This window comes from Melanostigma gelatinosum (assembly GCF_949748355.1).
Source record: "Melanostigma gelatinosum genome assembly, chromosome: 23".
Classification (NCBI taxonomy): domain Eukaryota; kingdom Metazoa; phylum Chordata; class Actinopteri; order Perciformes; family Zoarcidae; genus Melanostigma; species Melanostigma gelatinosum.
This window is the reverse complement of record NC_136656.1, coordinates 3,266,228-3,278,254: the sequence shown is the minus strand read 5'-3', so window position 1 is coordinate 3,278,254 and position 12,027 is coordinate 3,266,228. Positions and strand designations below refer to the sequence as shown.

The 12,027-nt window shown below is 43.3% G+C and overlaps 2 protein-coding genes across 4 annotated transcripts in view; both read left to right on the top strand.

Moving 5' to 3' along the window:
• The window catches only part of tkfc (triokinase/FMN cyclase), a 5,100-nt gene extending 1,858 nt beyond the window's left edge, over positions 1-3,242 (top strand). The window contains exons 5-17 of the mRNA XM_079295522.1: positions 47-125; positions 214-303; positions 512-546; positions 643-727; positions 818-907; positions 1,016-1,132; positions 1,489-1,608; positions 1,898-2,035; positions 2,123-2,229; positions 2,305-2,411; positions 2,522-2,555; positions 2,698-2,790; positions 2,884-3,242. Of these exons, the coding sequence (XP_079151648.1) occupies positions 47-125; positions 214-303; positions 512-546; positions 643-727; positions 818-907; positions 1,016-1,132; positions 1,489-1,608; positions 1,898-2,035; positions 2,123-2,229; positions 2,305-2,411; positions 2,522-2,555; positions 2,698-2,790; positions 2,884-3,042 (1,254 nt within the window). The 3' untranslated portion in view covers positions 3,043-3,242. The remainder of the gene's footprint in view (positions 1-46; positions 126-213; positions 304-511; positions 547-642; positions 728-817; positions 908-1,015; positions 1,133-1,488; positions 1,609-1,897; positions 2,036-2,122; positions 2,230-2,304; positions 2,412-2,521; positions 2,556-2,697; positions 2,791-2,883) is intronic.
• Positions 3,243-3,664: 422 nt separating this feature from the next.
• LOC306796393 (circularly permutated Ras protein 1) lies at positions 3,665-11,403 on the top strand. 3 transcript variants are annotated; one of them, XM_079295285.1, is made up of 19 exons: positions 3,665-3,689; positions 4,928-4,979; positions 5,158-5,220; positions 6,293-6,424; positions 6,509-6,592; positions 6,673-6,758; positions 6,954-7,151; positions 7,308-7,352; positions 7,444-7,533; positions 7,817-7,968; positions 8,069-8,150; positions 8,260-8,387; positions 8,474-8,558; positions 9,094-9,200; positions 9,622-9,734; positions 9,822-9,933; positions 10,399-10,539; positions 10,863-10,956; positions 11,105-11,403. In XM_079295285.1, the coding sequence occupies exons 2-19, from the start codon at positions 4,928-4,930 to the stop codon at positions 11,183-11,185; spliced, it is 1,845 nt and encodes a 614-aa protein (XP_079151411.1). In that variant the 5' UTR covers positions 3,665-3,689; the 3' UTR covers positions 11,186-11,403. The 3 variants fall into 3 exon arrangements, with proteins under 3 accessions (XP_079151411.1, XP_079151412.1, XP_079151410.1); XM_079295286.1 differs by having other exon boundaries at positions 3,666-3,689; positions 5,155-5,220; positions 6,679-6,758; XM_079295284.1 differs by having other exon boundaries at positions 3,666-3,689; positions 5,155-5,220.
• Positions 11,404-12,027: the final 624 nt, after the last annotated feature.

Sequence of the window (12,027 nt, the reverse complement as noted above, 5' to 3'; positions counted from 1 at the left end):
TGCTTTGTTTGTGATAAATTAAAAGTCTGGTCGCACTTTCTGTCAGCTGGCAGGCGCCTTAGCAGAAGAAGGCTTCTCATTGGACCAGATTGTTTCCAAGACGACAGAGGTCTTAAAGGGCATCGGTGAGTCTCTCTCCCCTACTTCCTTAAAGCTTGGTAGAAATACTGTCATTCTTCTTCTGATGCGTTTTGTCTGGCGTCTGTGTTCCAGGTACACTGGGGGTGAGTCTGTCGCCGTGCAGCGTTCCAGGCTGCCTGCCTTCTTTTGACCTGCCGCCAGGAGACATGGAGCTGGGACTGGGTGAGGGACGATGGGGAGACGGAGGAGGAGATATTTACATCCATTCACATTCCTGAACTGATTGAAGTATAAAGCAGACTTTAAGCCAGAAACGTCGCTCCTTTGCTTCTCTGTATTACTTTGCAAACTCAGGCTACGTTTGTTCTCACTGTGAATCGCTCGCTCGGCGTTAAAACAATGTTGGTGGTTTTTTTTCGTCTTCTTCAAGGAATCCACGGCGAACCTGGAATCAAAAGGTCAAAGGTGACTCAGCCTCAATCTGCTGTTTTCTATGAAGCTTTTTACCCTCAACCCGCATATATTTTCACTTATTTGTCTTCTCGTATCCTGTTGAATCAGGTGGCGTCCGCAGATGAGGTGGTGAGGACCATGCTAGATCACATGACCAACCCTGACAGCCAATCACATCTGCCTCTTAAATCAGGTCCTGGAAGTGTAATGTGTTAGCTCTCTGTTTGTATGATTTCAATGCATGCAGACATTTTTTTTAATATGTGCTTCTTCTTTCGTACAGGAGACACTGTGGTTGTGTGTGTGAACAACCTCGGCGCTCTGTCCTGTCTGGAGATTGCGGTGGTTACGAAAGTGGCCATCGTCTGCCTGGGTACCACATTAAAATGACCTACTCCCGACCTGTAGAGCAAGGCATGAACGCAACCGGCACTCTCTTAAATGGGATGCCTCTCTTGAGGATGTCGTTCTGTGGTTACAGAGGGTCGCGGCGTGGCGGTGGCCAGGGTGATGTCGGGGTCGTTCATGACATCGCTGGAGATGGCGGGAGTGTCGCTGACCCTGATGAGGGCCGACCAGGAAACACTGAGGCTGTTTGGTGAGCATACACACACGTCACGCACATGTCTTGCTGTACTCGTAAGGACCCTAACCCTGTTCTTAAAGGGATAGTTCAACGTTTTGGAAAATTTGACCTGTCAATCACTGTGTAGCCCCGCCCTAAAGCATCCCCTGCTTTATGGTCTGTTTGACTCTAAATGGACCATAATGTACTAAATGAACATCGTGCTGTATTAATACTAACCTTAACTCTAAAACCTAGTATTTACCCTTAAACGGCCCTTTTAAGAAGAGAAAAGACAATGTCCTCACAATGGTAAAACTCAAATGGTCCTCATAAAGATAGAAGCGCACACACACACACACATGTTTAACACCCTGTGTCCCATACAGATGCTAAGACCAGCGCCCCCGCCTGGCCAAACCTCAGCAGTGTGTGTGTAAGCGGACGCAACTACATCACAGACCCACAGCCCGCGAGCGCACGGCCACAAGACGACACACACTCCGACGGTTAGTATCCAGTGTGTACATGATGAAGTTTAAGTGAGGAATCTGTGTGACATGATGATGTTTCAACCACGACTCCTGAGTACGATAAACTGTCATAATACTTTTTAAAAATCAATGCCTTCATAAAACTATTTTTATTTTTGTTTAAATCATGGTGTGAATTAAAAATTTCATCTCCAACCAAGACTCATCCTGTGAACATATTTGTTTACTTTATATTTACCGCCATCTTATGGCCATTAGAGGAACTGCGCCTCAATGATATCTAGATGGACTGTTTTGTTGTCAGGGCCACTGAGTGCTGTGATGCGTAAAGCGCTCGAGAGGGTTTGTTCCACGCTGTTGGAGAAGCAGGAGGAACTCAACGCCCTGGACCGCGCGGCGGGGGACGGAGACTGTGGGAACACTCATGCACAGGCTGCTAAAGGTAGGACACCGTGATTCATATCAACAGCTGCACGATGACATGTGTAAAAACAAAATCGGAACAATTATCGTGCAAATGCTCATTCAGCCATTCAGGAGTGGCTCCAGGATCATGTGGTCCCTGGCTGCCCCGGAAAACTGCTGTCAGTCCTCGCTGGATTGGTGCAGGAGAAGATGGGCGGGTCTTCAGGAGCGGTAGGTTTCGACACATTTTGACCTAAAGTGGTAGTTGACCTCTCACACACACACTCACCTACGTGTGTCTGTCAGTTGTACAGTCTGTTCCTGACGGCAGCGGCTGGTCATGTGACCGAGGGGCAGAGCAACGCTGCAGCCTGGGCTCGTGCAATGCATGCTGGGACACAGGCCATGAGGAGGTGCGGGTCTGTGTGTGGCTGTCTTTTTGATATGCCTACATGTGTATGTGCAAAAAAAAATGAAATAATAAAAAGTTGAGAAACGATCTGGATTGTGAACTGTCTTTCAGGTACGGCGGTGCTGACCCTGGAGACAGAACAATGGTGAGTTATTCTCTCATTTCTCTGCTACTTTTCATGCATCTTGTCTATTTTGAAAAGCATTTCCTGATCAACATATTATATGACCTCTCCTCGGCACAGAGATTATTATTTTAACAGCCTTTTTGTCTTTATATCTCTCTAGTTGGATGCTTTGTGTCCCGCTGTGGACGAGCTGATGAAGCTGACAGCAGCACCACCTGGTGGACAGATGGCTGTACTTCAGACTGCCGTGCAGGTGCAGTAACATACGTACTGATTCTCTGCATGTTGACGAGTGAGTTCATCTCGTGGCCTCATCTTTCGGCCCTTTCCCCGTCTCTCTGCCTAGAAAGCGGCCTCGGGGGCGGAGTCGACCCGTGACCTCACAGCGAGGGCGGGGCGAGCCAGCTACATCGCAGCCGAGCGGGTCACCCTGCCCGACCCCGGCGCCGTGGCCGTCGCCGCCATCCTGAGAGCCGTGCTGGAGGCGCTGGAGGGGCGGAAGTAAGCTAGTAGAGCGGATCAAGGCGAATACAACACAGGGCAACACTATTATGGCTCATTAACAGAGAAAAAACTGTCATTTTGACCTCTTTTGAAGCACATTTTCATACCATACATACAGCAGATGAATAGAAACTGGGGAATTTGGTGCTTGAAAGACAGAAAATATATAAACTTATTATCAACACTGATATGAAGTGTACTCTAGGATTATGAAATTGTTAATTTAATAAAAATAATAATAATAATACATTCTGATTCTTCATTTGCTTTTAACTCTTTCATGTTAGAACAAATGCTGTACATGAATGAAATGCACTTTCTTGTACAACACTAATAAACTACATATGATACATGATGAAGTGTGTGTTTTTACAACAGCAGTCGGCCTGCATGCGTGTGTTTGGTTAGAATTAAAACGATACAAATCTTTCTCTTCTCTCTTTCAACTCTTCTTTGCTTCCTTTTTTTTCTCTCTCTCTCTCGACCAGCAACCAAGTGTCAACTTCCTGACACAAGTCTCACCGCACGCCGTTGCTCTTTAGACTTTGAACACGCCCCCCCACACACACGTTCATATTATTAACCTGCTGCGTTTCAAACGCTGGCTTTCAGTTTCAGCGACACCGCTGTGCGCTGACGACGGCAAAGGTAATCATGTTCTCCTTAACAATTATATTTAGTATTTCTTCTTCTTTAAATATGCAAATGAGTCATTATCTAATAGTAACTTTTGATTCATTGAGGAGAAATCCACAGATGCGAATAGACAAAGTAGTCGAATAAAAACCTGAATGTGAAGTTTGGATGTTTTCCTTCCGCTGGTCTGACAGAAGACGTGTTATGGAAATCTCTAAATTGACCGCTGCATGGAAAAAATATGGTTGTTTATTTTAAACATAACTGGAACCTTTTCTGTCATGCAATCACTCAAATGTTTATGAACATAAACTGATCCGGAGACACAACGAAGAGCACATTGTTAAGAAACAATACAAACAATACATTTCTATATCTGTATGTGAACCACAAGAAGAGATCAAATTGTGAAAAAAAAGAAATAAAATACACAACCAATTAAAAGATGATCAAATAAATACAAAATAAATGTTTTCCTACAGCTAGTAATCACCAATGTTTCATTTTAACCCCCAAACAGTGAGCATCGAGCAGGTAGAGCTTCCGTCCTGCTGCGAACACGAGAGCATATGAATCATCTCTTCACCTTCCATAAAAACACCCCCGTACTTAGTTTCTTGTCTCTAAGGTTATACTTGCACACATTTCAACACTGCAGCTCTTTTAGTGTGAAATACACAAACAGGTTTCTAGGATTTGAGGACATTTGGGGCTTAACTAGCACCAATGTCGGAGCTTTTTTTATACAAAACAAGCTCCATTAGTTGATGTTTTCTATGCATTCTGGCACCTTATTAATATTTAAAGCATAAAGGAAAACATTTCATCGTGACTCAACTTATTGTCATTGTGAGTTAGAACATCGGTGCAGTAAATGAAGTATCACTGTACTATGTTAAACTGTCGTACTGCATCATACACAGTACACCCTGTGTGCTTATGTTTAACCCTTGCCCGGCTATTTCTCCCCATGTTGTTCTCTTTTCCGTCACAGTTGTTCAAACAGGAAATGTTTGCTTTCATGGTTTTATAAGCCACCTGTTAACTAGAACAATAACCAAATCAAGGCGGTAACAGCGGATGATCCACGACGCCAGGAAGCTGATCTGCTGTCGCCTTATTGCTGATCTGTCAGATTTCTGCATCCTACGCTCACGCGTCTCTCTTTCTCTCACGCTAACCCGACCACACGTTGAGTTCAGAGGAAAGTCTCTCGAATGACTCATTAATATCAACTTTCTGTGCCTCAGATGGAGTTTGCCTGCAGCCATGTTGTGTGTAATTGGAGGCCTGGTGGAGCAGGTGAGTGCTGAGAAATCCACTTTTCATAACGAGAACATTTCTGCTGTCTTTGCCCCTAAACTTTGGAATATTTTCCCTTTATGGCTCAGAAGCATTGTGGGTGGAGAAGATCATTTGCTCCATTTAATTTAGTCGATCTTAATTTCATTATTTGCTCATGAACTCATTTTCCCAGCAGCCACAGGTGTTTCTCTTGTCAAGCAGCAGCGTGAGAACAGAGTGGCCGTGAAACAACAAGAAGGTGATTCTCTCTCTTTCACACACGTTTGCACAAAAACATTCATTCGTAAAGGTCAACGTGTCTGTTGTTTTTCTCTTCATCTCATTCTCAAGAGTATTGCAAGGAAATAACAGGAAAGCATGTTCAGCAGTAACGTCTAACCGTGTGTGTGTGTGTGTGTGTGTGTGTGTGTGTGTGTGTGTGTGTGTGTGTGTGTGTGTGTGTGTGTGTGTGTGTGTGTGTGTGTGTGTGTGTGTGTGTGTGTGTGCAAGCTTGCAAGAGACAGAGAAGCGTAGGAGATGTGCTGATCGCAATTCAACGAGGGAAAGTCCACAGAATTCTCATTTAAGTATTAAAAAGTGTGACAGTAATGTAGAACAATTCATGTATTCTGCATATTTTAGTCATTCTCACCATCAAAATGAGGTCCAAGTGGACAAAACGCCACTTTCACCCCGTAGTGTAGGCGGTGGAAGAAGTACATAGATCTTAGGTAAGAATAGAAGCACCTCAGTCTAAAAATACTACATCACCAGTAAGTATCGGTATCAGTACAGAAGTACGATCAGCAAAATGCACCTCAAGTACTCGTTATGCAGAATGGCTCCTTTCAAAGTATTAGTATGATAGAATATTCTAATGTTCCGTTTTAAAGGGGACATATCATGGAAAAACTTGCTGACATACTTTTGGGTGTCTGGAGTTGTGAAATAATAAAAACCTCGTCAGAAAACATGTGATTCAACAAGCCGCTCAGGTTCTATTAGAACAGGCCGGGTTCAATGACGTTTAATCCCACCCAACGTGACGTGATTGGTCTGATTGACAAACGCGAGTGGTTGATTTCATTGGTGTGGTCTTGGGGGAGCGTTGGCCCTGGTTACAGGACCATCAACAGCAGTGGGATGTAACGAAGTACATTTACTCAAGTACTAGTACAAATTTGAGCATGTGTCCCCTTTAATCAAAAATGAATACACGTAAGAATGTGGAGCTGATTTAGTGTAGTTTGTGCTGCATCACATCGTATAAACCAGCCAGATGTAAAGAAGAAGAGTGAGAATACTCGAGTAAAGTACAACTATGCCTTCAGGTCCAGTTCCTCCACCGCTGCCTCCTCGTCGCTTCCGGAAACCTCGGCCCACATCTCTGCCTCTCCCCCCTCTTCCCTCCTCCCTGCCTCCGGTCGCTCCTCGGTCCCTCCCTCCTCCCGTCCCGCCCAGAGGTGAGGTCTGTTTGCTGAATCGTGAGTGTTTCAAAGTTACATTCGCTGCCTGCCTTTTTCACTCCTCTGCCGTGTCTCCATCAGCGGACAAGGACGGAGAAAGCCGGCTGAAAGCCAACGTCAACGTCGTCTCAATAAACATTGGGAAACTGGTCGACATCGGCCAAGGTCAGAGGACACGAACACAAACGCGCCTGTTGCAACGTTTCTTTCTTATAACTCTTCTCTTTTTCTCTTTTTCGAACCAGCCTCAGGCCTGCAGAGTTTCCAAAGCCCAGTGATTTGTGGGAAATGTAGTGCTGCCTTGTCATGCCTGAGCTCCATACAGAGGAACGTGAGTGGAACATGATGGCGCAGGTTCTTTCCTGCAGTCGTATAGTTTCTCTAAATCCAAACTTCAGTGTTGTGCATTTCTTTTCTCTTCACTAACGTCTGTTTCTTTCTCTTGTCCGTCTCCTCCTCCTCTCCTCTCCTCTCCTCTCCTCCTCGTCTCCTCCTCGTCTCCTCCTCGTCTCCTCCTCCGCTTCAGATTTGGATGTGCGAGTTCTGCGGATGTGAAAACGGCGTGAACGACAGCGTGAAGAGAGAGTGTGTCGGCCAGCGCGCAGGCGCACACAGCGACGACCTTTACCTGCCCAATCAGAGCGACGACGACTACCAGAACTTGGAGGACACACTGGTGGTCTTCTGTGTGGACATTTCTGGCAGTATGAGTGTCACTGCAGAGGTGTGTGTGTGTGTGTAAAAGACATATTCAGCTCCTTTTACCTTAGCAAAAGTACCAATGCATTCATGTAAAATTCCTGCATTTATTATTTAAGTGAAAACATCTCCATGAATCTTTATGTGAAGAGACGTATCATGCAAATCCTCTTCCTAACAGGTGACATCAAGCAGTGGCTCTCCAGTTTACATATCCAGATTAGAGGTGAGCTTTGAGTGAGTTGTTTCTTTGCTTCACCCCGGGAGTCTCTTTACTCCTTTCCTCTCTTTCTGGCTGTTTTGTTTCCCTCTCTCAGGGTATCCAGGACGCCCTCCAGAGGGCGCTGTCATCCCTGCTGCAGCAGTCCCCCCACAGGAGGGTGGCGCTGGTCACCTTCAATGATGAGGTAGGAGACGTCTTTTCCTCCATTTTAAAAGTTATTTAGGAAGTAAGAACAAGGGTTGAGAGAGAATCAATTCGAAATTGGCTGTTGTGTTTTTATTTTGAGAATTTACTGCATCGTATAAATTTAAACTGTATTATTTTATTAAATTACCTAAATGCTGAAAAGGTCAATAGTATCGATTCATTCATTTAATTTATTTATTTCTTATTTTTTTAGCACAATGCATCTTTTTGAAGTCTAATAGAAATACTGGCATAATTAAACACACATTTGTTGTTTGCAGGTTGTGATATATGGTGATGGTACTGGTACTCCTCTCACTCTCAGGGACTGGGCGTTGGTTGACTACGACCATATATGGCAGAAGGGTGTGGCTTATAGCATCCCACACTGCATTGCTGAGACGTACGACCAACTAGTACAGAGGGTCAACGAGTGAGTGAATGCGGAGTTAAATACGATTTGGATTACTCTATACAGTCAAATACTTCTCTGTGGTACATCATCTTTGTGTTTCATACTTCTGTGTATCCAGCCTCAGGGAACATGGCGCTACGTGTCTCGGTCCTGCAGCGTTAGCCTCGGTAGCGATGGCGTCGAGGTACCGCGGGTCAAAGGTGAGGCTAAAGAACTTTAAAGGACTAGTACAACATCTTGGCTTGTGAAAGTGTTGTATATTGGCAAAAAAAGTGGGTAATGGAGTTTCCGATCTTCTGTGTTCCGCAGGTGATTTTGTGTACTGACGGCAGGGCCAACATTGGACTGGGTGAGATGGAGCAAACTCCCTCTCTGTCCTCCTCTCCACTTACTCCGTATTTCTACAGACAACTGGCTCTTCAGGCTGTGGGGAGTGGGTGAGGATCGCCGCTCTTACTGTGCAAATGAATCCCATTAAATCAGATGTTAGAATACCAATGAAATACTCTCTTTCTTCTCCCAGAGTCATAATATCAGTAATGACTTTTGAAGGGACAGACTGTCGCCTGGCAGACGTTGGGAGACTCTCAGACACTACTGGAGGAAGGGTGAGACATGAAGCCACATAACTGCTGGCACTGAGGAACATGTGTAATGTAAATGAATGTCCCGGGAGAAAGGTGTGTGTGTGGGGGGGGGTTCTTAAACTGTTCAATCATTGTTGATTTTCACTTCTGGTGACAACAAGGAAGTTGGCATCACACTGTTTCCCTCGACGAAAAGACAATCGGATTTTCCACTGGATATTCGGATTATTGCAGAAAATAAACTCTGTGGCAAACAAGCATTCATGATACATTTTCTTCAGCAAGATAATCTACAAATAAACACCACTTTTATGATTTTTGGAGAATGAATGCAATCAGAAGTAAAAGAACTAGGCTATAAAGAAACTTTATCACGGTCACATGAGGGCGAGTAAACACAACGAGGAAGTTAAGGCGGACTTGTGATGGCACTTTGTCATCTCATTTAGCCACCGCCTTTTAAGACGTGGATATGCTATCGTGCATAAAAGTGATCTAAGTATGTGCACAAATGTTATGAATAAATAAACTTGACTTTGTTCCCTCTCCTGCACAGGTGAACATTGTAAGCATCGGTACGGTTGCAACAGAGATCCAGTCGGCCTCCGTGGACAACATACTTGCAACCGGAGTCACAGCAACCGTGTTTGCTCCTGATGGAGTGTGAGTGGTGACACAAAATATGTTCCACAGTATATCAAATGAAGTTATTTCTCTCAGGTTGCCAGTTTTGTAAAATGGGACTTAAGTAATATTTGTTTTAGTTTTTTTTATTGGGGATTTATGTATAATGTTTTAAAGTTTTTACAAGATTGAACATTTGGACAAATGTTCCTCTTGCGTAACGAGACTGATTATCCAATGCATTATATTACTAATTACAAAAAATTGTTTTCAGTAATTGACTTAATTTCAAAGTAATCTGACCCAGCCCTGCTTAAAGGTCTGTCATTTATGTAAAATGGTGTTTATTCAATATGCCAAAATATACACATTCATATCTTTCCTGCTCATTTGCATGTTCACCTGAAAAATGTACCTCTTTTATAGTGATTTTTTAATTTTCTCTTCTCTTTCTCTGCAGGTATTTTCCCTATGAGGATGAAAATAATCACAAACTGGTGAGAGAAATAGGGAATGTGACCAAGGGGCTGGAGATCACCATCCAGTTTGCTGTAAAACCAGAATTCATGGAAGGTAAGACGAACATTTACCATGTTCTGTTAAGCTGGTTTACATGACATTGTGGGGACTCGCACCCAGTAATGTCGATGTGTGTGACAGTTTTCCTTCAGAGGGACACACTTCCATTCCAACTCCAGCTGAGCTTCAAGACCAGAGACAGAGAAAAAGTCACTCGAGTTATTACTGAACAGCGACCCATTACCACCTGCAGGTGAATACTGTCGGGTTGAACACTGAACTTTTGGTACTTGTGCGGTATTGACTTTAATGTCCATGGTATCAAAAACTGTCAAAGTTAACACCAAAGTCTGTCAGATTGTTCAGTCCTATTTACATTTTCTTTGATCAGATATTGAAGTTTGAAAAGTTTTTTTGTAAAAATCAAAGAAATGCATTGCAATTTATTGAAAATAATATAATTTTAATGATAATAAACTTTTTATTTATATAGCACTTTTCAAAACAAAGGTTACAAAGTGCTTTAGATGATAGAAATGGCAGACAACTTAAAACTATATAACTTTGAGCACAGGATCTATATATGAAAAATAGTACAGTATGTAAAATACAAGAGGAATGCCTGTGTATACAAGTGATATTTTCAGGCCTCAAACCTGTGAAAGCACTTGTATAAATGTGTTATTAAGAGGGATTTTCTCATCTCCTCCGTCTGAAGTCGGATTTGGCCCGGTAGCCTCAACATGGCGGTGCTCGGCGTTCACTGTGCTCAACTCTGTGCCAGTTTAACAATGGAGGGTCGAGTGCAGGAAGCGCAGAGGCAACTAAAAGCACAGCAAGACCTGCACAAACAAATCAGGTATGACTCTCTGGCTTCTGAAGTCCCTTTGAGCTCCGATCGGAATAGGACATTTATATTTGATTATATATGATTTACACACGTTTTGTGTATGATTATCGTTTGGTTTACATCACATTGTGGGGACCTACAACCCCACCCACATTATGGGGACTCTGGCCCAGTTTCCCTGTTTTTGGGGTATCGTCTCCAATGTCCACCTCAACATTTTTGATTTAGACTTGGTTTTAATGTTAAGATTAGACTTAGTTTTAAGTTAGGCTAAGGGTTGAGGCTCGGCGAGCAGGTCCGATGGTAAAGGGAGTGTGTGTGTGCCCCCATAGTAAGCAGAGGCCTATCCAAGAGGAAGAGAGTATCTATGGCAACTGGATGGACGCCATGACAACAATCTGTGATGACATCACCACGGAATCCTGGGTAATGTTGCACTTAATTTATCAATGAAGCCAATTAATTAATATTTGATGATTTCATTATAAAGGGGGTCCAAAATAAAAAAGCCAGGACCTCTTACACATTGAGAAGATTTCCTACATTCTGATTTGTCATCGCTTTCCCCCTGCAGACTCTCTCTGATGAAGCAGCGAAGGTAATGTACCAGATGAAGAGAGCCCGCAGTGTCAGCAGCAACAACAACACACGTTAGATCCAGAAGAAGACAAGGAGGAAGAAGAATGTTCCCATGAATGGAATGTAAATAAATCAGTCATCCACATATATATGGAGACTTTATTTCATAGTAAGCCATGTTGGTTTATAGCTAAAGACGTTTGTCAGAGATATAAATGACTTAAAGCAAAGATGAACACAAACAAATAAGACAGACTGTGCCAGAAAGCAATTGCATTCCTCTCATGAGAAACTAATCTGTACTGTATTTCTTTTGTTTTAATTTGATTTGATAAGAAATATACTTAATAAACAAGCGGCAGATATGATTGTTTCATGTCAAATAAGATCATTATTGTACTGCATACTCACCTCACCGCAAATAACCCTTCTGTGTATTTGTTTGTCAAACACACATACCGACACACCCACTATCAGGAATAGTTTGCTCGTCGGGTGTGTCTCTCAATGCGTCCTTATCTAACGTTTTGATGACGTGATTTGTGTGTTTCGTGGAATGTTTTTCCTTTGTGTTGTGGTGTGAGTTGACATCGACATGCTTATGTATGTTATGTTTCATGCTCTTAGTTTGTTGGGTGTTGGTGTGTTTTGTTGGTGGCGTCTGACCCGGCACAGTGACCTAGAAAGATTACATTTCACAATGTGCATTGTGGCTGTCGCTGAAGGCTTTATTAGTAGTTAATGGCATTCAGTCATATGTCTTGTCCTGCGTGTTTTCTTGAAGGATGCAAAGGATGCCCCTGGACCAACTAATGGTGTGTTCAGACGACACTCAGAAAGTTGCAAATTTAATTTAGCACCACACAGCTGCTGTTAAAACAGGTTGTTCGGGAGGGACACACTGTTCTACATGCTTGG

Coding starts and splice junctions, on each gene's coding strand:
- LOC306796393 (XM_079295284.1), top strand. CDS start 4,928: ATGGAGTTTGCCTGCAGCCATGTTGTGTGTAATTGGAGGCCTGGTGGA. Junction 6,759..6,953: donor TGAGCTCCATACAGAGGAAC/GTGAGTGGAACA, acceptor CCTCCGCTTCAG/ATTTGGATGTGCGAGTTCTG. Junction 7,969..8,068: donor CTAGTACAGAGGGTCAACGA/GTGAGTGAATGC, acceptor CTGTGTATCCAG/CCTCAGGGAACATGGCGCTA.